Source organism: Strigops habroptila, chromosome Z (assembly GCF_004027225.2).
Source record: "Strigops habroptila isolate Jane chromosome Z, bStrHab1.2.pri, whole genome shotgun sequence".
Classification (NCBI taxonomy): Eukaryota; Metazoa; Chordata; class Aves; order Psittaciformes; family Psittacidae; genus Strigops; species Strigops habroptila.
In genome coordinates, this window is record NC_044302.2 from 12,256,222 (window position 1) to 12,281,951 (window position 25,730).

At 46.0% G+C, this 25,730-nt stretch overlaps 1 protein-coding gene and 1 long non-coding RNA gene across 2 annotated transcripts; both read left to right on the plus strand.

The window, feature by feature from the left end:
- The first annotated feature begins 605 nt into the window (after nucleotides 1–605).
- On the plus strand, nucleotides 606–25,730 carry LOC115600823. Its single transcript, XR_003989175.1, has 4 exons — nucleotides 606–810; nucleotides 22,896–22,902; nucleotides 25,180–25,188; nucleotides 25,719–25,730. It is a non-coding gene; the product is annotated as an uncharacterized LOC115600823 (long non-coding RNA).
- Nucleotides 16,384–19,299, plus strand: CEBPA (CCAAT enhancer binding protein alpha). Its single transcript, XM_030470199.1, has one exon. It carries the CDS (start codon nucleotides 16,756–16,758, stop codon nucleotides 17,731–17,733), a length of 978 nt encoding a protein of 325 aa, XP_030326059.1. The 5' UTR covers nucleotides 16,384–16,755; the 3' UTR covers nucleotides 17,734–19,299.

The following is a 25,730-nucleotide window of genomic DNA, read 5'->3' on the forward strand; positions in this document are numbered from 1 at the left end:
GGTGGTACCTCCCGACAGGAGCCCTCCGCCTAGAGCTCGTGTTTCCCCGATGCCTTCCCCTCGAGGGCAGCCCCGGGGGCTCGTCCCACGTGCGGGAGAGGGCGGTCTGAGCGCCCCAGGCCAGGGCCCGGCGGGGTGGTTGCCTGGCGGTAGCTGGCACGGAATTGGCCAGTGGCGCCCCGCGGGTTCCATAGTACCTCGAGTTGTGTTCCTGTGCTGATTTGCACCTGTTAATTAGGCCTGGGCTGTTAATTAGCACCTGGCCGTGTATTTCCATCTCAGTCTAGCTGCTGTGTGGTTTGCATCTGCAGGAAGATGCGAGATAGGTGGTAGGAATACTAAAGACATCAAATAAGACTTGCTCACTTCAGAAATCATCGCAAATTCCTTAATTTTTATAAACGATTAGTCAATTTTCAAACATAAAATAAAGAAAAAAGGCTAAACCCTGGCAGATTAGGGAACATCTACATCATAGAGCTAAATGTCATTAGATTATGCATTGATTCACTGATATATTATTGTTGTTATAAAATACTTTTTATAGAGAACAATTGGTTTTCATCTCTTAATGTTTTCAAACACTTTAGTTTACATCACCTTAATTTCACCTAAAAAATCACAGTGTGTATATATATATACACTTACATCTCAAGCTGTATGTGTGCAGGATGTGGTTATAGCTCTTCAAATGGGAAACAGATGCTTCAGTGCACGAGTGTGTGTACTTGCAGTGGGCAGCTCTGAAAATCATCAGTTTATAAGGTAAGCAAGTTTTGAAAAAGTTCAGGTGTGCAGCCAGTGAAAACAGTAGTGGGGGGGAACAGATGTTATTTAAAAGCAGAGAGAAAAAGTAGCAATCTGTATATTACACCAGTTTAGCACATAAACCTGCCTGGGAAATATTTTATGTCTGCAAAAGAAGTGGGAAAAATCAGATTTGTAAACATAGCTGCAGAGCTCAGTGATATAATTATTTGTATTTGCCATTTTTATGGCTGGCTGATGTTGGGGCAAAGGGGGTGGTGGTTGTTTTTGTAAAGCCCTATGGAAAATAAACCACAGTTGCAGAAGAATTCTGAGGATTAGTCTGGGCAGAGAGTTTTACTCCGCTCATTACCATGAAGATACTTTTCCTTGTCAGTCATCAGGTATTTGCTTTAGGATCTCTAATGTTTTTCTGTTTCTCAGTTGAAACTGTTACATTTTCTGTGACAATGACTCATCCATCTATAGGTAGAGCAAAATTCCAGGTAAGCATTAACCATTATCCTTTGCTCACAATAGTTAAGTAAGTGTGTGCTCTTAGAGTGCTTTCGTAGGATTTTAGAGCACTTTATGACCATTCATTCATTAATCCTCATCAAAGAAAGCTGAAGAAAATAAAATGTAGACCAACTTATTCTCAGAGTCTGATTATTTTAAACGTTAATGCTCACACATAATTCCGTGCAGGTAGGGCGCTCCCGCGCTTGGTTGGCATTGTATCCTGTTACAGGAAAAACATCACACAGTGTGATTTAGTGTTTGCAGGATTTATTTTTTTTCCCACAGCATTACAGTAAAAACAGGATATGATGGAAGCGATCTAAAAAGTAGTCACATAAATATATGGGAACTGCTCGAGAGGTGGCATTGAAACACACCCTTTACCTGCTTGTTTACGAGTTACTGAGCTGTGCAGGAGTTCTGGAGCCAGGTGTCGCAGGCTGGGATGGAGTCCTTGCTGCGATTCTGGGTGCATTCCTAGAGCAACAGTCTACCTGTACGACTATGGATAATACTGTATCATATTTTTATGTACATAATCCAGTCTCATGATTCTTTAAAGATGTTAGCCCTTGAAAAAGCTTACATGGGTTTTCAGCGTCTTCAAGTCATCTACAGCAAATCATCGTTAGAGGCAGAAATGCTGTTGTGGAACATAGAAACTGTGGGAATTGGAGGCAGAAGGTGTAAAGGGGAGAGGAGCCTGTTAGGGTAAATGCCCCTGTTTATTACCCGCTCAGTAGGTTCCCTTAACACTTATAAATGCATTTAAGAAGTTCTCTGCAGCCTTCCACTTAGTGTGAGAACTATTTTGTTGCTGTTTGAATCTCTTCGGTTGTGTCTGATTTCACTCTTTGTGTGTCTTAGCTCTGTCTTCATTGGCAATTATTTCTATGTCCTAAAATAAAAACCATACAAACACCCTGGACTACAACGTACACTTTACAAAAATATTTTTTCTCTGAGCATTCAGTTATTTGCCTCTATTTCGCTCATGGATAACCCTTCACTGGATTTTTTTACTTCAGAATTGCACATTTCTCTTAGAAGTTTACTTTTCACATATGATGCTACTGTTTAGTTTTTCCCTCTGGTCTCCATCCATGCCTTTGAATTCTTCTACATGAGAAGTCAGTCATGTCCTTTCCAGTGATATAGCAAAGAAGAAAATAAATGTATATGTATATATATTTTACAAGTGGAAATAGATAGGCCCCTTAGGTAAAAATGCACCACTCCAGGCTGTGATATGTGATTGAGGGCAAACGCGCTGAATTATACCAAATAAATGCTTTTCTCGGTAACTGCTACCACTGTTCTTTCAACCCATATTTGTTCAAAACTGAATAGAAAAAAACTCGCTGGAAATGATTGCATTCCTTACTATTACCAAACAGATGACATTCATTCAGGAATATCCTAGAAGTATAAAGTCTGTAACAGAGGTTTTCCCTAATCTTATTATTGCAAACCCCCCTTTTTTAAGTAGCCCTTTCATTCTGGTATTGCAAGAATTACTTTTTGCATTCAGGACTGACCTGCACCAACACCAAAATCCTGTTGTTAGAAATCTAAATTTTGCAGAGCTAAGGTTATAAGAGCTTCAGAAAGCAGAATTGCTGAGTTATCAGGTTATTTTAAAAAAATAAAATTCAGAAAGAAGCAGCATTATGCATACCTCTGTCTACCTGTTTGAAAAAGCTTACACTTGTTAAGCACAAAATTTCTGAGGTTTTCTTCAATCCAATTTAATAATTTAAATTATAGAAACTTGTCTATTAATAGGTGATTTGTCAGAGGTAGCCTTGTTGAATAGGTGAAGAGAAAGGAGAGGAAACATTGCTTAGTGGTGACTACTATTTCAAGATCGTACTTCTAATTCTAGCACTGACTCACTATAGCCTTGGAAAGTTACAGTGCTTTTGTTCTAGAAAATACTAAGTAAAAAAAGAAGCCATTCTGCTCTAATAGCAACCATCCATTTTATTGTAGCACTGCCTGGAGTTCATTTACAGGAAAAATCCAATGCCTTTGTTCGTTCTCTCTGTGCAGCTATTAAGTCTCGCAACTAAGTATTTCCAGTTTCTAGTTCTGTATCTTCTAGTGCTACTTACCTTATTTTTAGTTATCAATTACAGTTATCCAGATATCTAGTTACTCATACTGGCTTCTGGAAAGAGATTAACTCAATTACATGAGCAGAATAAAGGGAATGGAGGAGGACACAAAAAAAGGCAGCAGTTCCCTCCCCCACATCTTCAGCGGGTTATTGGGTAATAGCAAAATGAATCAGGCTAACACAGCAACCTTACAGTGTCTGACAAAACTAATGTATCAGTGATTGCTTTTGCTAGAAACCCAAGCTGTAAGTCTTTAGGTGTTCTATGCCACACTTCTCTCTAGCTACAGCTGTTCCCATTTCCTCTGCAATTTTAAGTGGGGGATTGGTACTTCATGTTTTCATATGAATAGAATCTGCGTTAGTTTTGCCCTGAGATTTAATTCCTTCGTTGCCGTACTTTTGTTTCATGCCATTGTCAGGAAGTTGAAGTTTTTAATCAGGAACTTTTAGCTAGCACTTTTGGAACTAGCCAGCTGCATAAGTAAAGTTGTGCCCGTTTTTGCAAGTCTCACTTTTTGTACGTTATTCTGGTTTAGTAGGCTGGGTTCTCCAACAGTCACATATCAGAGGCTTCTCTTTCATAGCTACAAAATACTTATTGATGATAAACACTTTTTTTTTGTGAAACTCTTACCCAGCTTCTGCTTATCCCTCATGCTGTCAGATCACGTTCTCCAATACTGCTGTTTTAGTTCAGAGATGGTACTTTACTCTGAGAAGTGTACCACTACAGCAGTAGCCTCTGAAGGATCTGGAGGTAGGCGGCCATCTCATTACCACAAGTAATCCTTTATTGTCTTGTGACAATTCTCTGCACATAAAATTACTGTCACAAAAGTGTGTACTTGTTCAAAATTTAGCATATATCATCCCCTCACTTCATGTATTCCAGAGACCTGCTTAAAGATGACCAACATATTTTAAGTAAATAGTGATGGCCAGATACACGTTAGTGTTCAGTAGCCACAAGTCCCTTCAAAGTGAGTGAAGCAGCTGGGATTACTATATGTGACCTTCTATAGAAATACCAGAATATGGAATTAGAAGCTTTCTTGTAGATATTTGAGTTTGAAAGTGTCAAGTGTGTCCCTGATGAATGCCTGGTCTGGGAGGAGGCTCTAGGTGTGTCACTTTGCCCCAGAGTGTTCAGATTTCTGGAAGAGCATCTAACAAAATGAAGGAGTGCCACGTTCCTTTACAGTTTTTTTACAGGATTTTACAGTTTTTTATCAACCTGTGCTTGTGTTTGAGTGTTCTCTGGCTTTGCTCTGACATCTAGTGATCCAGTTAAAATTGGTATACCCGTTGCTATGAATTTCAATGGGACTTGGCTTGAGTTTTACCTGGACTTCTTCAGTAATTGTACTAAACAATGCAAACTGTGGGTCTTCCAGTATCTACCGAACGTGACAGGGTTTTGTAGGCTGCCGCTGATCAGTACTGGGGTTTGCTGCCATGTGTGCGTGAAATGTTAGGTCAGGTGAGGCTGCACAGCTACAGATGAGTAAAAACAAAGTAGATAAATGGATTGAAAGGTAGGTGCTATGTATCGTGTGTGTGTATGTGCACATATAAAATCTGGTTCAAAAGAGACTTGTTAGAACTGAACAAGTCTGAGCGAGCATTAATGGCCCACACCTGGGAATAAGAGGTGAATTCTCAAGTATCCAGGTTTAGTAACTGCCACACCTGTCCTATATTCCCAAAAGCGTAAATGAGGTCTACAAGGATTTAGATAGCTTAGCTTCTGAATGCACAGTGCCATGGCTCTTTTCCAAGGCATCATCAGTCACTGCATGAAAATCCCCACCCATAATTACTAGGGCATTATTTGTCACGGGGTATACTCTAGTGAAGAACTTTACCTTACTCATATGATATCAAGAAGAGTAAATAGTTTCAGGCATGATTTTTATCCAGACTTTAAACTGCTTCTTCAGAACAGAAGCCTAAAATAAATACCCTTCCAGAAAAGCAATGAAATTAGAGAGGCATAGCCCTGTTTCTTCTTCAGTTTCATAGAGCTGGGAGAATGAGAACACAAAATTCTTCCTTATCCATGGCTTGATTATTCCCTGCAACCAAATGGCCTGTGAAATACCATAAAAAGCTCAGTGAACAGCTACTTGAAAAGAAAAAAGAAACTGAGAGCTTGTCACCTGGCAGGGCATAGTCCGTCTGATTGTTTCCCCTGCCTCACTTCTGTTCACAGAATGAAAACGAGTTATTTATGCCTCGATGGTGCAAAATAAATGGGAGGACAATTTGAGAAAGTGTATTGGCAATTACAGCATGTCTGTAATTGCCAATTGACCTCCTACTGCTGGCATCTAGGGCAATTTTGTGCTAGGTAGTCAGTGACAGTGGTACATTCGTAAGGCAAGTAGAATCTCTTTTGTCCCCAACAGAAAAGTACTTACCTCCACAGTGCCATCCTCCTTCCAGAAAGCTGATTCTCGGCATTTGGCGAGTTAACTGTTTTTACATTTTCTGCCTCCTGAAATGGAAGCAAACTCCAAAGACACGGTGGGGCACAGCTCTCTGCTCTTTGGCTCTGCATACCTTCTAGTATACTACAGACTCACAGAAGAACTAAGCTATTACACTTACACTTGCAGGCACCTGAATATCTCTGTCATAGTGAACTTGCCAGACACAGTCTAGTGTAGGTTTCTGTGGAATATAAACACTGTAGCCAAATTTGTAGAAAAAGCAACTTCCATAGCATGTCTCAGGGACAACAATGTCACTGGAGAAGGGCTCATCTGATTTTCTCTCCTCTCAGAGTAACTAGATCAGTTTCCCTCTGGTAGTCAGGAGAAGTTTTATGCTCCCTCCATTGCTAGGATGTCATTTGAGGTCATGTTTCTGCACCTCACTGGCCTTAAAAACCAACTCAGCAGATGTCTGTACAGAGGAAACTCTCCTCACTCTGAGTTGTTTAGCCATCATGAGGGGTTTTCCTGCACCAGGCATGACTTATTTGGTCAGAAGTTCTTACACAATTAAGACACCAACTGAAATTATCAGGAATTTTGCCTGAGGAGAGAATTCAGCAATGTTACAATAAAGTGGATGTTGGTGACGTAGAGGGTAACAGCCTGGCTGTCAAAATATGGGACAAAAAAAGAGTAACATGCAAAGGAAAAGTTGATGGGAAGACAGAACACTTCAAAAGACATTGAACGCGCTCTCATAGACTCCCAGTGCTGCATGTGCACTGGCAATCAGTATAATGCAGCAGCCACTTGGCAGAGACTGGGACTTTACTAAAGCGTGGTGGCTTCCCTGAAGAGTGTTTCCCTGCATACACAGTGTTTACTAAACATACACATTCCAAAGAGGGCTTTACGAAGGTGTACACAATCGTAGGAACCTTCAAAGCACACAGTGGATGTGGTGAAAGTCACAGTCGTTTGTCCAGGTTTTTGAGGCCCTCCTCCAGGGAGTGCAGGCATTGCTTTGAAGTCACCCACAGTCCCGGTAGAAATGTGGTTTGGCAGTTGGAGAAGAGGACTTTGCTTACCAGGAAATGAATTTCTTCGAGGTACATTGTTTATGTGTACTTTCACCTCATGTTCTCTTCTTCCTCTTGTGTAAAGCTCTTTGACATTAAGAGACTGAGCAGGTGGGACAGAACTGATGGGTGTAATGCATGTGCTGGATAACCTCGGGAACAAATCCCAATGCCTTAAACACAAAGGAGTTTATAACAAAATATTTCATTTGTGTGAACGCTGTCTTAATGTAGGAGCATTTATTCATTCTGCAGCATTATTCTGAAGCAGTCTTTGGCTTTCATCCTGTGAAGGCACACTGCCTGTGACTATAGGTTTGGTGGGAGTTCACAGACAGCTCTCAGATACTTAATGCTATAGCAGCATTGATAGCTGAGCTACGGGAAAACTGAAGAGTGTGTGTGCTTTAACTTTCTTTATGAGTGTTTTTAAATAGATTTCTGGATTTTCAGTAGGCTTAAAAAATGATACATGTCACATGTTCTGAAGCTCAACCACCAGATGGATTTTTTTTTAGCCCTGGCCAAAATATGTAGATACAAGGACTTAAAAGTATTTCAGTGCTGCAAGGGAGATTTGACTGAATAGGTCTGAGTCCACTCAAAAAGATGAGCACTGGGACTGTGGCAGTCTGGCTTCCTGAAGGCTGAGTGTGCAGTTGATGTGTCAGAAGATCTGAGCTCTACCTGCAGCATTTCCCACAGTTTGCACATTTAGCTTTTTCTTATAATAGGGACAGATAGTTAGGGTTTGATTGTCTTCCATAACATGCAGGCATCAATTGTTGCACGTCCAGTGGAATCAGCTGCTGAGCTTGCACAGCTATGTACAAGGGACAACTGTAGTTTGGACACTCACAGGGTTCTGTGCTGGGTTACGCTTTTCTGTCCTTCTCTTTTGGCAGATGTGTGTCAGATTGCAGACACCAGCACGGATTCATCCTCCCCATACTATAGGTTCTGTGGCATGCAGGATATGGATCATTATCTTCCTTTTAAAATAATATATTTTAGTAAAATGAACCCAATACTGTAGCACCTCACACTAAAACGTGTTGCATGAGTTCTTTTTAGAACCGTGCAACTCATGTAATCAAAAATCTGGAATTTTTGCCAGCTTTTAAAGAATATAGGAGTTATTTTTTCTAACATTTGATTTTACTTTGCCATGTTAAATTTCACTTTATGATACACTTGCCACATTTATGTCATAAACGTGACCAGTTTGTACTGCTCCTGTTCCCTATTAATAGAATGTTGGGGTTTGTTAAGGAATGTGGGATTTATGCTCATATTAACATATTACATATAATTTGCATACATTTATCATCTAGTTTAATTGTTTAGGCCTGAAAGAATGCTTTAAAGTGAATAATTTAGACTCCAAAAACTTACTCCCATTTCCTACAGCAGTAGAAGGAAAAAAAAAAAAGAGCAGACATTTTTGCTTTTTTTGTGGGAGCCCAATTCATAGCTGGTTCATTTTTTACTTAGAAATACAAGTAGTTTGCAAGGACTTTTTGTTTGGAAAGCCCTGGGCTTTTGCTGAATGATTAGCTTTGATTATACTTAACTCCACTATTAACTGTATGGCCATGTAAGTCACATGATGTTGTTGCCACCTCTTTGCTGAAGGGCAGTGCCTTTTCAGCATTGCTTTATGAGGATTTAGATACCAAAACATCTTGCAAACAGCCTAGCACTCACTGGCTTTTTCTTCCTGAAATACTATTGCAAACAAAGTATCATTTTTATGCTTCCATAAAATGAATGAAGAAGATGAGGGCTTCCATTAAAAGAAGTCTTCTGGTTTTATTCATATGAATTCTGATAATTTTTATTTAAAGCACTCTGTAGCACAGCTGTCAACTGCCTTTAAAAACTAAGCAGAAGGAATGGTTTGTAGGTAGCCAGATCCGTTTTGCTCTAAAACAGGAATGTCCTTGTAACCTGCCAGCTTTAGTTTCTAGATTTTTTTATGGGACTATGATCCTTTCAGGAAAAACCTACTGATCATTAAACTCACCTAGTTTGTGATTAACTCTTACTGCACTGAAGATTAAGACTTGTTTTACCTAGAGCATAATATTCCAGTTTGAATAAGTACGACAGTCTTGTGGGACTCCTGCAGTGCTGTAATGTCCCATTTTTATGTCTCTTTATTTTTATGTTTTGTTTTACATGTAAGTAATGTCTCCTTGTTTTTATGAACAGGACTGGCATGCTGAATGTCCGTGTGCAACTTCTCTTTCTACGAAGGCTTAGAAGGCAGAATAAGTGTTATCTATGTGCCAGGTCCTTTTCTCTGGATGTTTTCAAGTGGCCTTTGGAATCTCTGCAGGGAATGAAGGGCCGCATCTCACGTCACCTGCCAGTGGTTGCAGGAGAGCTAGTGCTGCCCCATCAGCCTGCTGCATGTCCAGTCTTGAGGTGAAACCACTCTGTGCCAGGGTCAACATGCTGCAGATTGTAACTTGAGCATTGTATGCCAGCTCGTAAGTGTAAACTGCCTCTTAAGTCTCATCTTTGTGCAGTGATTATTCTTAGGGTAGTCAGGGAAATTCTGATGCCAGAACTATCACTATTAGCTTGAAACTGATAACAAATCTGTGATCATTTCAAGCTGAGATTGCCTCTGACTTGCTTCCTTCCTCTGTGTGTCTGTTGTTCCCCGGTGATGGTGGTTGCTTTGATCACAGTTTGGATTCATTGGTGATGTCACCGAGTGAGTCTAAGAACTTTGCAGAGCTTCCTTGTGACTCCCTTCCCTCTCGCGCTGCCTTTGACATTTTTCATTTAGTAGGCCAGCTCCTGCTTAGATTAGTCATGTCAGTAATCCCTGGGCTGACAGTGGGATAATTAGAGAAAGCTGAGTTTAGCTCAACAGGGAGGTCAGATTTTCAGATACAAGACAGCATCCACACTGAGCAGTAAAAGTGCTTTCTATTAGTATAGAGTCAATACTTATAAAACCTGACATTTTACAATATGAGTCAAGTGTGGCCCCAAACCTTTCTGCTACTGAAGTCAAATGCTTTATGACATTAATAAAAGAAGGGTTGCACCAAAGGTGTATTATCTTCATATTTCCAGGTCTTAGTCCTTAATTCCATAGATGCTTTGAGCATCGAATATTTGCAGGCTGGGAATCAAAAACTATGAGCCACTGGGTAGTGAGGCTATCCCATTGTCTGTCTTGTGAATCACACAGTGGCTTCAATGTAAGAGAAGAGTAAAAAGTCCACCAGATCCTGGAGTTCCCTGAGAGGCCTTGTGCAGTTCTCATCCCAGTGGAGTCTCCGATGGATTCAGCAATGTGTTCATCTGCAGAACGACAGCATGAGGCTTTCGTATCCATGCTACAGAATGTAACTTTTTACCGCATTTTTATTCTTTAGTTAATTTTGGTCCTCATAACAATCTCTCTTAAAGGGGAGTAAAGTTGATTTAGAGAGTATGAGAACATAGAACCTAGTCCATGCCAGGGACTAAGTTTTGTGACAGGATGTGTCACATACTAAAATACATAATTAAGAAATGGCATGACTGTTTTATAAGCTGGTCTTCCCCTTCCTTTCCATTCCCATCACTCTCACTTTTCATATCTTGTTCCGATAGTAAATTCTTTGTGTAGTAAAGGGTCTTTTTCTATACCTCTGGAAAGTGCCTAACATATTTGGTATTTCCATAATATACATCATTTTATTTTTGCAGATGCTCCCAGAATAATGTCCACAGTGCAAACAAGAACTGCTTAGAGTGATGAAGCCTGAGCCATGCAGTACCATCTTCTTTTTGAAACTGTTCTGAGGTCAGCAAAGAGTAACATCTAAGTCAGTGACAAGGTTCCCCATTACTTAAGCAGCCATCTCAAAATGTATGAGCCCGTCTTTACAAATGTACCTTCTGAAAACTGGATGATTTGTGATTGACTATACGCGGTCTCCTTAAACACCGCCAAAGTTATGCTTATCCCTGTAAACTACTTTTTGCATTGAAAAAACAGGTGTGAATAATCGTACAGGATGACTACGTGAATATTTTCAAAGGATTAATGCAAAATCAGAACACCTCTACAATAGACAAACAAGGGTACTCTTGTGTGATTCAGTGTTCCACTACAGTGTTCACACAGGTGTGCTCTGGAACAGTTACCAGCATACGTGTTCAGCCACAGCTGCTACTTTAGTTAGTATCTAGGGTTAGGTGCAGTCCAGGACATTGAGATTTGTGAGCCTAAGTTCCCTGCATAGCTCATGTAGGCACTTTGACAGCATCTAAATTAAAGGCCTGCAGTTGGTGTCACCTCTGTGCAAACACAGGTGCAACCTATGTTCCAGTTCTCTGGATTTACAAGGAGGTTGAATCTCCATTTTTGGATTACATCTTGGATGATGCCACGGAAAATAGCCAGCCATATTCTAAGAGTTAAAATCCTCAGAGAGCATTTTGAGAATACTCTGACCCTAAAAACAGAGTCGGGAACTGAGTTTGGAGTATGGTAACTACCCTATTGCTATTCTGCTACATAATTTGTATGCTAAAGGTCTGCATCAGTTTCTACTCAGATCAATGAGTCTTCAATTCAATAGATTAGGGCTAGGGTATAGAAAAAAATAAGTTGTATTTCCTATATGTTCCCTTAAGGATAGAATGGCAAAAATAAAGAACAAAATAATGACAATTTCTTGGCAGTTAATTTCAGAAATAAATTTATTTCAAGATAAAAATTAATTTAACTTTTCTATTAAAAAAACCAAGGAAGTGTATGAAAAATAAAGTGTTTCATTTGTAGGGAAACAGTAGTCAAACTTTTGCATGCTCATTGGTTGTGGTATTAGCTCAGGACATAGGAGAGATTAAATTCTCAGCTTTGCTACTTATTTCTTATGTGGCTTTGGCGAGTCATTCCACCTCTTAGCCCTCTCGCTGTGAAATAGAGAGTAATAACATTGCTCTACGCCTCAGGGAGATGTAACCATTAATGAATTAAAGATCGTGAGCTACTCATGATGAGAGAAACCACCAAAGTTTGTAAGGTAGACAGAAGATTGGAAAGTAAATTTAGGTGTGAAAAAGGGGAGGTTATTGTTCAGTCTGAAGTAAAATACTGGAGAGTGAATGGATGATTTATGGGTAGGCCAAATAGTGAGCAAAGGGATAACTGATGCATACCGGTAGGAGGCCTGTAAACATCATTTGGGGAAGTCTTGAGGCAAAGATGATAGCCTAATACTGGAGAAGAAAACAGTATAGTGAGAGGTGAGGACCAATACTATCACATTCTTTTGGGGGTTTTGTGGTATTTCAACTGTATGTTCTTTGGAACAGAACTTAATCCTGTATCCGAAAAGCATTCAGAAAATTCTGGGCACCATGAATATGGTCAGTGAAATATGGTACCAACTCTAAGACAGGAACTGTGTATGTAAATGGCTCATTAACCATGCAAAAATTGTGAATGGATAAACCACTAAAACTTCACAGACTGATTGCACATGATTACAGGTGACAAGCTGGAAACAGACTGGGTTATGAGCACCATTTGAATGTAGGTGAGCAGTAAGCAGGCATATAGAAGTGAAAAGATTGTCCCAGTCAGCTAGCTTGGTATTGGCAAAGGACTGAGCTCTCAGGACAGGAGCCAGAAGTCAGTAGAACACAAGGACAGCAAGGGTTGAGGACATAGAGACCCTGAAGACAAGGGGAACGGTGTGAAAAGAGAAGAGGAAGATACCATGGATTTGAGTTAGTTCACCTTGGAGTGGTTTTCCAAAGGAAAAAGCTGTAATGATAAGTAATTAAATCATCTGTTGTTGGACCAAACTGCACATCAAAAACGGTAATCGGTTGAGAGCTGCCTTTCCCAGCTAAGGGAAGATCCTGGCTGGCTTGCCCACACCATGCTGCATACTGATCTGCCAGCCTCCACGGCTTTGCACGTAAAGGTTTTTCCTTTGAAAATTGTCATGTGTGGCAGCGTTTATGTGCAGTATCACGTTTCCCCTCCCTCGGGCAGAAAACAGAGGAGAGGGGAGAAGTTTGTGTTTCATTACACCACAATAAGGAAGATGGTAGATTGCCAGCTCTTTATGCACATAGGAAACTACAGCTGCTCCATCCCTGCCTACTCCTCAGGTGCAGTGGCACAGCACTGCACCCAGCTGAGGATAACATCCCCTTATCACTTCCAGGACAGCAGCACTATCCTTTCTGCTCCCCAGTGCCCATCCCACCCTGGCCTCTTTCCCTCCCCACCCCTTCTGCAGGTGGGAGAGCGAAGAGGTTGGGCTGTGCTGGCATTCACCCTGAGAAGTTTTGCGTGCAGACAGGGCACTCTGGAGCTTTGTCAGTAGCAATGAAATATTCTCGTTTAACAAGGTAGTAAAATAAATGTGTAATAGCACTCAGATTCTTAACGGGGCTGCCACATGCCATGTTCTGCACATACTTCCGAGCTGCTGGATCAGAAAGCAGAGCACTGTGCTGCCCACGCAGCCTATAAAACCAGCCTGGATCCTGTAGCCAGGTAACCTGTTTTGCAGCCCAGGGGAGTCAGAGCCCTGAGAACAGCACAGGAGCCAAGTTCAGGTGAAATGAAGAGACTTTGGTGCAATTAAAAACTCTCAGCAGTCACAAAATTCACTTACATAAAGCAGATGTTCACATTCCTCCACTATTATGTTTTGCTGTTCAGTTTCCTTCCCTACTAGCAGAAACCAGCGCTGCCGACTTTGTATAAATGACTTCTGGTGCTGTTTTGAATTGTGGAGCACTTCTTTTGTCCTCCTCTACCATCTAGGCAGCGAGATCTGCTTTGAGATGGAAGAATAGCACCCTCAAGAGTTGACATTGCTGCTTCAGGGATCCATAGTATGCAACACACATCCTTCCTCTTTTAGTTATATTAACTCCCTGACACAAGGAACTTAAGCAATGAGAACAGAAGTTTTCTATCGACATAGGAATTGAAATATTTGGAACCAGTTACTGAATGTGAAATACGCATTTGTGCTTGTCTGGGAGATGATCAGGTTCTAAACGTTTTACTTGCCTTCAAAGAAGGAGGGACAATAAAAAGATGAAGAATTGTCTTATTTGTCTAAGTCTGGGAACCTCATTTTATACAATTTGAACAGGAATTTATGTTTTCATGTAAAAAGAGATTATTTAAAAGTTCTTAACTTAGATAAAAGGGGTCTGTGTAAAAAACAAATACCAAGCAAACCAGTCCTTAGACTGTGGGGACTTGTTCTTTAATTACAGTAATTAGGAATGGAATCTGATCCTAAACTTTCTGATTTACTTTGAATTTCTTTTAATATGTGGTTAGGCCTTAATTTCAGAATGATTGTAAAATGGGAGAGCATTTTAAGACTACTGAGGCGTAGGTATTGTTATTAAATGACAAACTTAGTTATACGCTTCTGCTGTTTCATGCAGCACTGACCTTTTATTTTAAATGTCCACAGCCTGTTCCTGTTTCTGCTGACTTGAGAGGTGGAAGGCCTTTTGAAAGCTCCCAGTATAAACTGCTTACCAGGTACTACTGCAGGTGATATTTCTCCCAGTAGGCAAAAAGTCCAGCTCTGGTTTTGTCCCTTTTCTGGGTTCACTTGAGTAGAACAAGCAGGATTTGGACAGTTGGGTACAGTGACATTTTACTCTCCACTCTGAAACATCTCAGACTCGCTCCTGTCACAGATGTGAGGCTTTTTCCTCCTTATCATGACTTTGTTCAGAGTTCTTCTTCCTAGTGTTTGGGTTGTGCAGACAGTGCTGCAGTTCCTGGGATGGCTGAAGCACCCTGTGAGGCACTGCTGCTGCACTGAAGCCAATATGTATCACTACACAGATACTGACTGTATATAGAAAGAATTTAGGATTGATTTTTGTTTTTTCTGTTGATAGAGAAAGGTGAAAAGTATATTCCATAGCCTGGTAATTAATGTTTCCCTGCTGTCATTACAGAATCCATTCTCCTGAGAGAACATTTAAGAGTGCAAAAGCCAACTGACCCCACTGGCCTTGCTTTTGCTCATGAAACAGGTTCCTGTGTGCATCGTGTGATACAAAAACGTGGGCTCCTGGTATGTTGTAATTTTGTTTCCTGTTTTAGAGTTTGTCAATTATTCTTAATTGCAAGGAATCTGTCAAACCCTTTCTGAGCAAGGAATTTACTGTTCCAAGTTTCTCTTTTGCTACAATATCTACAACTAAGAATTGCAACAATTTTTATTATCCTTTTCTCCAGCCATCACCATGTTTGAGTCGCTTTCTCTGCAAATCTTCCTGCAGCAATTTAAAACCCGCACCTGGTCCAACGGCCTCACCTTGGCCTTTTTCTACCCCCGTTTCAAGGGGACCTTCTGGAGCAGCAGAGCTGAATGCCCGCGGAGGGGGTGTGCGAGGGGGGACAGCTACATCTGCTCTGCACACTGCGAGGGATCGCAGCGGGGGGACATCAGGCGTATCCTCACCCCCCACGGGGGCTCTGAGCAAGGCCGCGGCTTTACACTGGGGCTGCTGTAGGGACGTACCCGCTGCCCCGGGAGAGGAGCGAACCGATCGCCTCCTCCGAAGCCGCCAGAAAACGGAGCCTGGGAAGGCGAACGGCGTCTCGGCGGGGGCTGCTGCCGCGCCGGGGGAGCGGGACCGGCCGCGCCCGCTTTACCTCGGGTAAACGCGGGCGGGGGTCGCTCGGCGCCGCGCACCAGGCGGGGCCGCTGCCTGTGCCTCTGGGCAAAGCTGTAGTTACGTTTACCTGCGGGGTTCGTGCGGCGAAGCGGGAGCCCCGCGCCTCCACCCGACCCTTTCTGCGTGCGGAGAGAGCCGCGGGGCTGCCGGCGGCACCGGGGCCGCTGGCCCGCAGGTGGCCCGGGACGGCAGCTCCCGCGGGCTCGGCGGGCCGACAACGGGCGCAGATAGGCCGATCCCCACCCCGGGCGGAGCAGGGATGGGGAGCCCCCGCTTCCCCCCGAGGCCTCCGCCCCGTCCCGTCGGCCGCCATCCGCGGACGGGTCCTAGCGCCGCCGGGGCTGTGACTGGGCGAGCCCCGCGGGTCCCGCCGGTGAAGCCGGGCCGCAGGTGACGGCCGTCGGTGAACGGCGCCTGGGGTCCCGCAGGCGAACATGGCGGGGCGAGAATTCCCGACTAGCCAAATATTTGCAAGAACGAGCGGGTGATGGTGAACTTTGAGACTTCCTCCGAGGCGCGGCGGGGGAGCCGCTGGGGCGGGCGGTGGAAATGTACCCGCCGCCTTCGGCCGGTCTGTCCCGCCGAGCGGACCCGAGCAGGGAGGGCGCAAAGTCCGTGCGACGTTTCCCGGGGCCTTTTATCAGCGCGGAGCCTCCTCGGCGGGCGGAGCCCAGCGCGCAGCGCCCGCCGAGCTCGGGGCGGCGGGGGGGAGCGGGGGTGCGGGCGGCTCTCCCCGCTCTCCGCAGAGGGCGGCTCTGCCCGGCCGGGGCGCTAAGACCCGGCAGCGCGGTGGTCAAAGGTTCCCAGCAGGAGGTTCCCAGCAGGACACTAGAGGGCGATCCCTGGTCCTGCTGCGGGCGTGTATATATACGGCACGCAGGACCGCGGCAACCCACTAGCAACAGGGCAGGCGGGCAGGCAAGAGAGCAGGGCTCGGGCGGGCTGGGGCGGGGAACGGGCTCCAGGCGCGCCGTGCCGAGCCGAGCCAAGCCGGGCCGGGCAAGGCAGCACCGCACCGTGCAGCACGGTGCCGCTCGCCGCCGGAGTGCCGCGGGATTGGTAGAACCGCCGCCGTTGCCGCCGCCGCCGCCCCGTCCGAAACCTGGATTGCAGGAGCCCTTCACCATGCCCGGCAGATTGTAGGTGCTTCATGGAGCAAGCCAACTTCTACGAGGTCGATTCCCGGCCCCCGATGAGCAGCGGCCAGCACCACCAGCTCCAGAGTCCCCTGCCCGGCAGCGCCTACAGCTACAGAGAGGCTCCCTCGGCGGCGGCACCTGCTGCGGGCGGCGCGGAGCTCGGCGACATCTGCGAGAACGAGAACTCCATCGACATCAGCGCCTACATCGACCCCGCCGCCTTCAACGACGAGTTCCTGGCCGACCTCTTCCAGCACAGCAAGCAGCAGGAGAAAGCCAAGGCCATCCTGGCCGGGGATTTCGACTTCCACAGCATGCATGGGGCCGGCGCCGCCGCCTCGGCGCCGGGGCACCAGCAGCAGCACCACCAGCAGCCGCTCTTCGGCTGCGTGGCCGGCTACATGGACGGCAAGCTCGACCCCCTCTACGAGCGCATCGCCGCGCCCGGCTTGCGGCCGCTGGTGATTAAGCAGGAGCCCCGCGAGGAGGAGGAGGTCAAGTCGGCGGCCCTGTCGGCCCTGTACCCCCACCACGCTCCGCAGCAGCACCCGTCCCACCTGCAGTACCAGATCGCCCACTGCGCCCAGACCACCATGCACCTCCAGCCCGGGCACCCCACGCCGCCCCCCACGCCCGTGCCGAGCCCGCACCATCCGCACCACCCGCACCCCCCCGGCGGCCTGCCCGCCGCCGGCGCCCTCAAGATGATGCCCGCGGACCACCGGAGCAAATCGAAAAAGACAGTGGACAAGAACAGCAACGAGTACCGGGTGCGCCGGGAGCGCAACAACATCGCGGTGCGCAAGAGCCGCGACAAGGCCAAGCAGCGCAACGTGGAGACGCAGCAGAAGGTGCTGGAGCTCACCACCGACAACGAGCGGCTGCGCAAGCGGGTGGAGCAGCTCACCCGGGAGCTGGAGACTCTGCGGGGCATCTTCAGGCAGCTGCCCGAGAGCTCGCTGGTGAAGGCCATGGGCAGCTGCGCCTAGCGCCGGGACCCTCGCTGCCCTCACTCACCTATAGATACCATACGTAGCAGAGCGCAGCGATGTCAGATTATTTCGGGGGGAGGGAGGGGAGGGGAGGGCTGGTTTGGTTTTGTTTTTGTTTTGTTTTGTTTGGTTGGTTTTTTTAACAATTAACAACTAATACGAGGAGCCAGGCAGCTGTAGTATTAAAAGGTTTGTGCCTTAAGGATGACACATGAATAAGCTGAAAACATGGTGGGTTTTGTAAGGAGAGTGGGGAGGGGAAGGAAGGAATTAAAAAGCCCACGTGTCTACACAGGGTAAATCATAATAATAGTAATAAAGCACGCATAGGAATCCAGATGTGCCTTAAAAGCTAGCTGCAGGAGCTTTGGGGCTTTCTGTTCCCCCCGGCCTGGCGGCGTGCGAAGAAAAAGGGTAAAGGACATGCAGGCTTGAGCGACGGGGCACCTGGGGATGCTTGTGGGGTGCCCCGAACTGGCCTGCAGTGCAGCAAGCAGGGGTGGCTGCGGGGAGGCCAGCAAGAAGAGGGCTGAGAGACCCACAGCGCTGGACGCCCGTCTGGAGCACTGAGCTGTGGGGCAGCTGCCGCAGCGCTGCCAGCACTGCCCCAGCCTGGCTGGGCTGCCTCCACCGAGCCCTGTCCCCTGCCTTGGCTGGGAGCGGGACAGAGGCCACCACCGCTGCAGGACCGATGGATGGCCTGGGACTGGTGCAGCAGCAGCCTGCAGGGAGTGTGCTGGGCTCCCGCCATCAAAAGGAAGGGCAGGAGTGTCTTGTACTGTATGTCACGACGTGGCGAAGCACAAATGAATAAATACCTATCGATGCGGGTATTTACTATGAACTTTTAAGTGTATTTTGCTTTATTCCAGGACATTTAGCTCCTTTCTGAGTCTCTTGTCTGTCCAAGCTGTGCCTCATGTAATGTGAAAGCCTTTCTGTGTATACTAGCTACACTTTATTTTTATTGCATTACTTAGATCTTTGCCATCACACGACTTTCTTATCTGGTGACAGAGACTATGCCCTTGTGCTGCAATGTTATTTTATTATTTGTGTGGGAGGGTGAGTGTGTGTGTGTCACCTTCCTGGGCTGGCTGCTGCCACCTGGCCCCAAGGCAGGGTGCCTAGGGGGATGCAGGCCGTGAGGCTACAATGGGGCCAGGAGGCTTGTCCCTGGTGCTGCAGCACCTTTGGACTCTGGAGTTTCTCCCAGTGTGAGAGAAAGACAAACAAACCAACAGGCCCCCTTCGAGGGCGCGCTGGCAGCCATGCAGAGCGATTCTTCCTGTCATCGCTGCACAGGAGTTTGTCTGGTTGAAGTAGTTGTGAAGGGAGAGGAGAACAAGATGGGGATGTGAAGCTGTTCCTAAGTGTAACAGCAGAAGTGCAGTGCTGGGGGGGTGTGTGTGTGGTGTGTGTATGGGTATGTATACGTGTATGTATATGCACACACATTGGTGTTTTGTTGTTTTTTTAATTTTTTGGGGGGGGAAGCTGCATATAAAGTGTGTCAGAAGTCCTGGTTACGTTCATAAATAAACAGCATATATTCTACCATAACCACCCGCCTCTCCGTGTGTTTCCAATTCTTGTTCTGCAGCAGAAGCGCGATGCCCTTCTCCTCCTCCAGCCCCACTTCTCCCCGGCCAGCACCGGTGGCTTTTCTGGAGCGCATGTCCCTCGCTTCCACCCCAGAGAAATAAACACACGGTCGCCTTTAAGGGACCGGCGGTTTCCCCGGTGCTTGCGGTGTCAGATGCGCGGCCCCAGAGTCACCCCCGCTCGCCCTCACAGCGCCCCGCGCTGCGCCGGGGACACGCTCCTGGGGGCCCGGCTCCTGGCCGCGGGGGTCACGCTGTGCCGCGGGGAGGCCGCGCTCCGCTCGCCCGGCAGCGCTGCCGCTGCCCGGCCCTTCCCGGCGAGACGCGGCCCGGACCCTCCCCTCCCCCGGGGAGTTTCGCCGCGGCCGGGTCGGGCCCAGAGACACCGCCCGGGGCTCTGCGGGGCCTGCGGGCTCCTGCCCCGCCCCGCCCTGCCCCGGCCCGGCGGCGGGCGGGGGTCCCTGAGGTGACGGGGACACCCCGGTCACCGCTCGGGCCTGGGCACTGCCTGCGCGGCGGGTGGGCGCCTGATCCACGGCTGCGTCACAGGTGTGTGAGGAGCAGCCGACCGAGCCCCCCTCCGCTGAGCCGCGGGGCTGTGTCCCGTGCTTCCCGGGGCGGGTGTTCGCCCAGCCCCGCGGCCGCCATGGCGTGCGGAGCACCCCGAAGGGTCAGGCCTGGCCGCACCGGCGCCCGCCCGGTGATGCCCGGCCATGAGGCCGTGTCCTTACAGGGACTGCCGAAGCGCCTCGGGTGCAGCCGGGCGAGCGGCGCTCGGCGCCGCGCTGCCAGCTGCCACACCACATCATGGATGGGGCGGCTTGAGGGTGCAGAGGGGCTCTGCCTCCTCTGGGCACCGGGTTCGTGCCCGTCTGCAGAGGGCAGGAAAGGTAAGGCAGCTCCTCAGCAGTCCCGCATGATGGTCTGCAAGCGCTCGCTGCTCGGGGTGGGTGAAAGATGGGTGCGGGGCAGGATTAAAGACACTATTTTTCACTTAGGTGTACATTTCTGGTAATCTTCCCTGGGAATAGTTAAGTTCTAGTGGCACTGGGCAAAAATAATGACTTTTACTTGTGCTTCCTTCCTCCCCCGGCCTTGCACAGCTCTACTCCCTTCGGGTATGATGTGCGTTACTGAGTAATGCTGTCCAACGTGTAAAGTGGGGAAACGCTGTTATCATTTGAGCAAAGATTATTGCAGGGTATATGTGGGAGGGACTGTAATCTAGTGGTTAGAGCATGGGAATACAGTCCTGGTCGTTTTGAGTTATGCTCTGAACTGTGACTCACCGTGTGTGTGTGTTTGTGTGTGGTTTCAGCAAATCGTTTATGGCCTTGGACAAAGCAGATTTTTCCATTAATTTAAATGAACTGTGGATTAAACAGACCTTCGGTGGCAGAAGAAGTGACCATTCTGTGATTCAAAATTAGGATCACCTATCTGCCATAGGTGTTTCAATAGTTACATAAACACAACATGCCCTGGAACATTATGAAGGGTAAATTATTGATAGCAGAAGAGTGTTTAGAAACACTTGCCTTAAACTCAGTGCCAAAATGAGCAGCGTTCCCTAATCCTAACCCGAACTGTAGGCTGAGCCTTCGGCAAGGCCCCCAGCCAGGGCCTAGAGAGAACGCTTCTCACAGCACAGCGCTCTTCGCAGCCTGCGTTTTGCTTTGGCAGCCCCCTCCCAGCCCTCCACAGCTGCAGCTCTGCCTTGTCTCTTCCTCTCAACCTGAATCCTCACCTCAGCACATGGCTGAGCCTTCAGCAGGTCCCGTCGCCCAGTTTTCACTGCAGCGTGTTCAGGGATGTGTGCTTTAACACCAGGGTCAAAGTGAGCAGTGCTGCAGTGCTCCAGTCTCATGTGTGACCCCCTGCCGTGTCTGTTTCAGCAGTATTTAGGCATGCATTAAATGGAAAAGACTTTAATGCACTGTCTGCTCCAAATACCCGGGACAGTTGGAGCTGGAAGGGACCTCTGGGAATCATCTCATCCAGCATGCTCCTGTGAAAACAGCTGCCAGTCCACACTGCTACAGAAGTAGACGGGTGGTAGAGGCTGAACTCCTGCAGCGTTCCATGGATGCAGCAGGTAAGTGTGGCAGCAGTGTGGGCAGAGACTGGCCTTGCATGTCGCATTTCCACTCATCCCTCCGCCCGCACACAGCCTTCACCAAGGCTGTCCTTGCTTGGGCAAAGGCTTGAGCAGCCCCAGCGCTGGGCGGGGTGCTGTGGGTGTGTGTACACTCAGCAGCATTTGTCTGCACGACTGCGGGGTGGCTTTTGAGTTTCCCACCCAGCCTGTTCCTTTTGCACGCAGCAGTGCTGCGATGCTGCCAGCCGCTGCCCGCCCTGCAGCACAAGTGTGGCTCTGCAGTCCTTCCTTCTCCACCCCTCACCAGCCCCAGACGTGAGGCTGGGGACACGGAGGGGTGAGACATGCGGGTGGGCAGTGACTGAGAGGCCAAGCGAGTAATCACATGTTGGGGAGGAAGGGAGTAGTTTTCTGGCAGCACTGTGTACAGAGTTGAGGGATTGCTCACGACTGCAGCACAGTCCTGCAGCAGGTTGGGGGTGGTGGAGGAATGTCAAGATTTCTCTGTGATTTAATTTTCCACTGCAACAAGCTATTTGCCCCTGAGGAGCTTTTGTGCCTCATCCACCTGCTGCAGGGGCTTGGAGGATCAGAACAGATTTTGGAGTGCTTCACATGAATTTCCACACTGAAGGGGGTAGTGGAAGATTCTTTTCTTTTTAGGAGAAAGCAAGTGCTTCTCAGTACTTTGTGCTTACTGGTTTAAATTTGCTGGTTGAATTCGGTTTGACCCAATTCAGTGGTAAAAAGAATGGCAGATGTCTAACTGGGTAAAGGTAGGCCCACTGCCCTCTCTCGGTATGATAGATTAAGTAAAAAATAATGCTTCATACATTGACATCTCTGATTCTGGGTGTCTCTTTCTTTCCCAGACTTGTAGAAATCTGTGTTTCTACAAGTGAAATCACATACAGACACACACCTTGCATGGAAATACCCATGTTTCAGTGTGATATGAAACTGATTGGAAATGTGATATGTGATATGTGATTGAAAGTGTGATATGAAACTGATATGAAAATGTATTACATCTGAGGTAACTGCATTTTAAAGCCAAGACAGCACTTAGTAATAATAAGCATATCACAAGAAACTTCAGAAGAATTAGAAGGTCTGTTCAGATAATTCCTTTCAGCCCATGTTATATTATTAGTGGTTTGGTTTTTGTTTGGTTTGGTTTTGTTCGTTTGTTTGTTTGTTTGTTTTTTAATGGTACTAGTTAGTACCTCAGACTTAGGCTATGCGTCCAAATAGAGAATGTCTGCCCTTATCCTGAATAGTTTACAGCACTGGCGGAAAATGAGCGAATGCTGATACTTTATAGAACACCAGTATATCCAGAGTTACCCAGTTCTGTTTCAGGTAGTCTGAAACAAAAATCAACTACTTGGAACACAGATTGTTTTATGTCATTTCCATTATCGCATTTCTCCTCAAGCCATCCTGGCAGGGTAAAGGCAGTGTGTTTACATTACCCTGTCTGCCAAGTACTTTGCTAGAGACTTCCATGAACTCCATCTCTATGGAGGAGCGATGTGCTGATGTCTTAAGGACTCTGTGGGTATACCTCTTTAATTGGAAGGGAATCCTCACAAAAGGGGATCCAGTTCATTTACTCTAAATATTTAAGTGCAATTTTCTTAGTTTAACACCATCCTATTTTACTGCAGTATTGCATCTTGCCTCTGAAATTAATAGTTAACCACGGAGAAAGACAGGTCTGGCAGAATGAGAATCAGGCATTATATTATCCCATGAGTCACATACATGCAGAGAACCAAACAAGTGTCAGCCAATGGCTTTGAGCCCAAAATATGTCAAAGAGGAGATGCGTATCTTCATTTATATTAAGTAGATAGAAAGCTTGTTGCAGTTCCCATTAAACAGCTTGGAGTTCTGCCACTGACTTCAGTGGGAACAGGATTGGGCCCATGCACTGGAAGCTGGCTGTGGTTACCTGCGCTGACTGTATTTAGTGTGCAGCTCAGGGCAACTTGTATTTCAACAACAGTTCCTAGTCTGCAAAATCAAGACCTCCCCTAGTTTTAGGCATAACTCCTTGCTTTGTTAGTTTGAGAACTTCTCGTTTGAAACGTGAGGATGCTCGGTAGCAGGCAGCAATGGGCACTTTTCTGAGCGCAGCTTCAAGGAGAGTCAGTAGCATGTGACTGTAGAGAGGGGTTAACACAGCACCTTTTCAGAGCAGGGTTTTGTGATTTCTAATTATTTACATTTAAAATAACCACATTTAGGAATTAACCCCACTTCAGGCATTCACACCACTTTCTATGGTAAGATCCCATTGGAGTCAGAGAGAGTCATGGCTGAATAAATGCTTCAAAATATTTCAGAACTTTCTTGAATACTGGGGAACTTTTGTACCTCAGTTGTCTCACTCTGGGTATTCTCTCCACAGCTTCTAATGCATCTGGCTGTAGACTTGCCTCAAGAACCAAATAAATCTTGGGCTGCTGATACGTATTGGATCCACCATGTGATTTGTATTGAAGTCCCTCGGGGAGAGGAGATGCTGTGAAAAATACCGTTAAGTATACCCAAACCAGCAACTGTGAAATCAGGGCTGAACGCCAAACCTGCTGTTGGTCAGTAAGTGTCACATATTCTAGCTTTTGTATACAGGCTTATAGTTGTCTCTGTCACATATACATTTTACTTTCATTGTGTTGACATTTATACATTAGGGTTTAATTTGCTTTGGTGGAACTAAGTTCAGTTTGGTGGATTGGAATGTATATTAACTAACTTTTAAAGTTATTTTCACATTTTTATTGACATGCCAGTTCACTTAAAATCCTGATGACAGAGTCAGGCTGAAATGAGTGTCTGTTGTTGATTCATAATTGTGCAAATTAGCATTTAGACTTCTCATAAAATAATATAAAATTTGGAAGGCTATGTGCCAGTGCTGCTTGCTTCATTCCAGTCAGCAACCCTCCTGTGTTTACTGGAACTCATGTTAAATATCAAAAGAATGGGATTGCCAGAGTTTTCATACCAAAAATTTCTTGACCTATCTTATTATTGGTTACAGAATTAGCTTATTCCAGTTGTTTCTGGAGGCAAAGGGGGTTGCTATTGACTGTAATAAAACTAGGATTTGATTCCCTAGACTGCAGTTTTAAGAATAACACTTTATTATTTGGCTTGCTAAGTGAGGAATGTATATAGTAACTCTATTGGCAACATTTATTTGAAAAAGTCAGTATGTGATTACCACATGAAAGCGTCAAGTGAACATGTAGGTAGTGTAAATAAATAAAGCTCTAGGTATGCTGCTTTATGTTTGCATTGTGAGCAATAATATTTGCAAATATCACATCAAGAATTCTGAGTTGATAAAACCAATTTAAAGGGCAGCCTTTGCTAAGGCATATTCGAAGTGGATATTTCATAAGACCCATAACAATATGAGTCATAACAATATATATGTCATTATGTAATATGTGGAGAATATAATTCACATTTTTCATTTCGTTCATGTAATTTACTTAGTAATTTGATTACCAAGTGATGTAGGAAATCTGATTTTTTAACTATCAGTAATATAACTGTAACTTTAATTTGCTAATCTGTATATGGAAGATTTCCTTAGAATTTTAAACAATGACAGATGTTTCTCGACTTCACTGGTGTTTGTTGTTCAGTAGCTGGATGTATTCCTCAGTGTTACAGTGACCTGAATTATCCCTGCAAGAGCTCATGAGCATCTGTCAGAGAGAGGGAGAGAGAGTTCTCATGTATTCATTTAATCAAGTGAAATTTGTTCTTCCCCTTTCAGTAGAGGAGATTTCAAGTAATGAAAACGCTTTAGTGCTCAGCTGAACAGTATATAGTTTGGTATCTGTATTTTGTGCTTATAGCTAAGCAATGTTTTTTGAAGGCTTACGTACTTCTGTGCAAGATGCCTGCTCCATGCTCAGTATGGGTTATGGGCATCTTTTCATTGGTTTCACTGGGCATTACTGGTTGACTCGGAGGGAGCTTCCTGGAAGTACACCTAGTTGTGCCTGCCTTTTCTTTTTTGGGTATGCTGCTAATAGAAAGTTTATGTATTGATGTGGCTGCTCTTCCCTGTGCAAATCATGCAGTTACTGGTGATAGAAGCTCAGTTGGTGTCCTAGCTCTGCTTGTTCACTGTTCAGGCACCGTGCTCTGGGCTAGCTGAGGAAACAGGGCTGAGTAAACGAGCACAGCAAGACTCTTAACATGAGTCTGGCAATGCCGTCTCCAGTGCTGCGGTGCATGTGAAACATGTGAAGAATGCAGGTTTC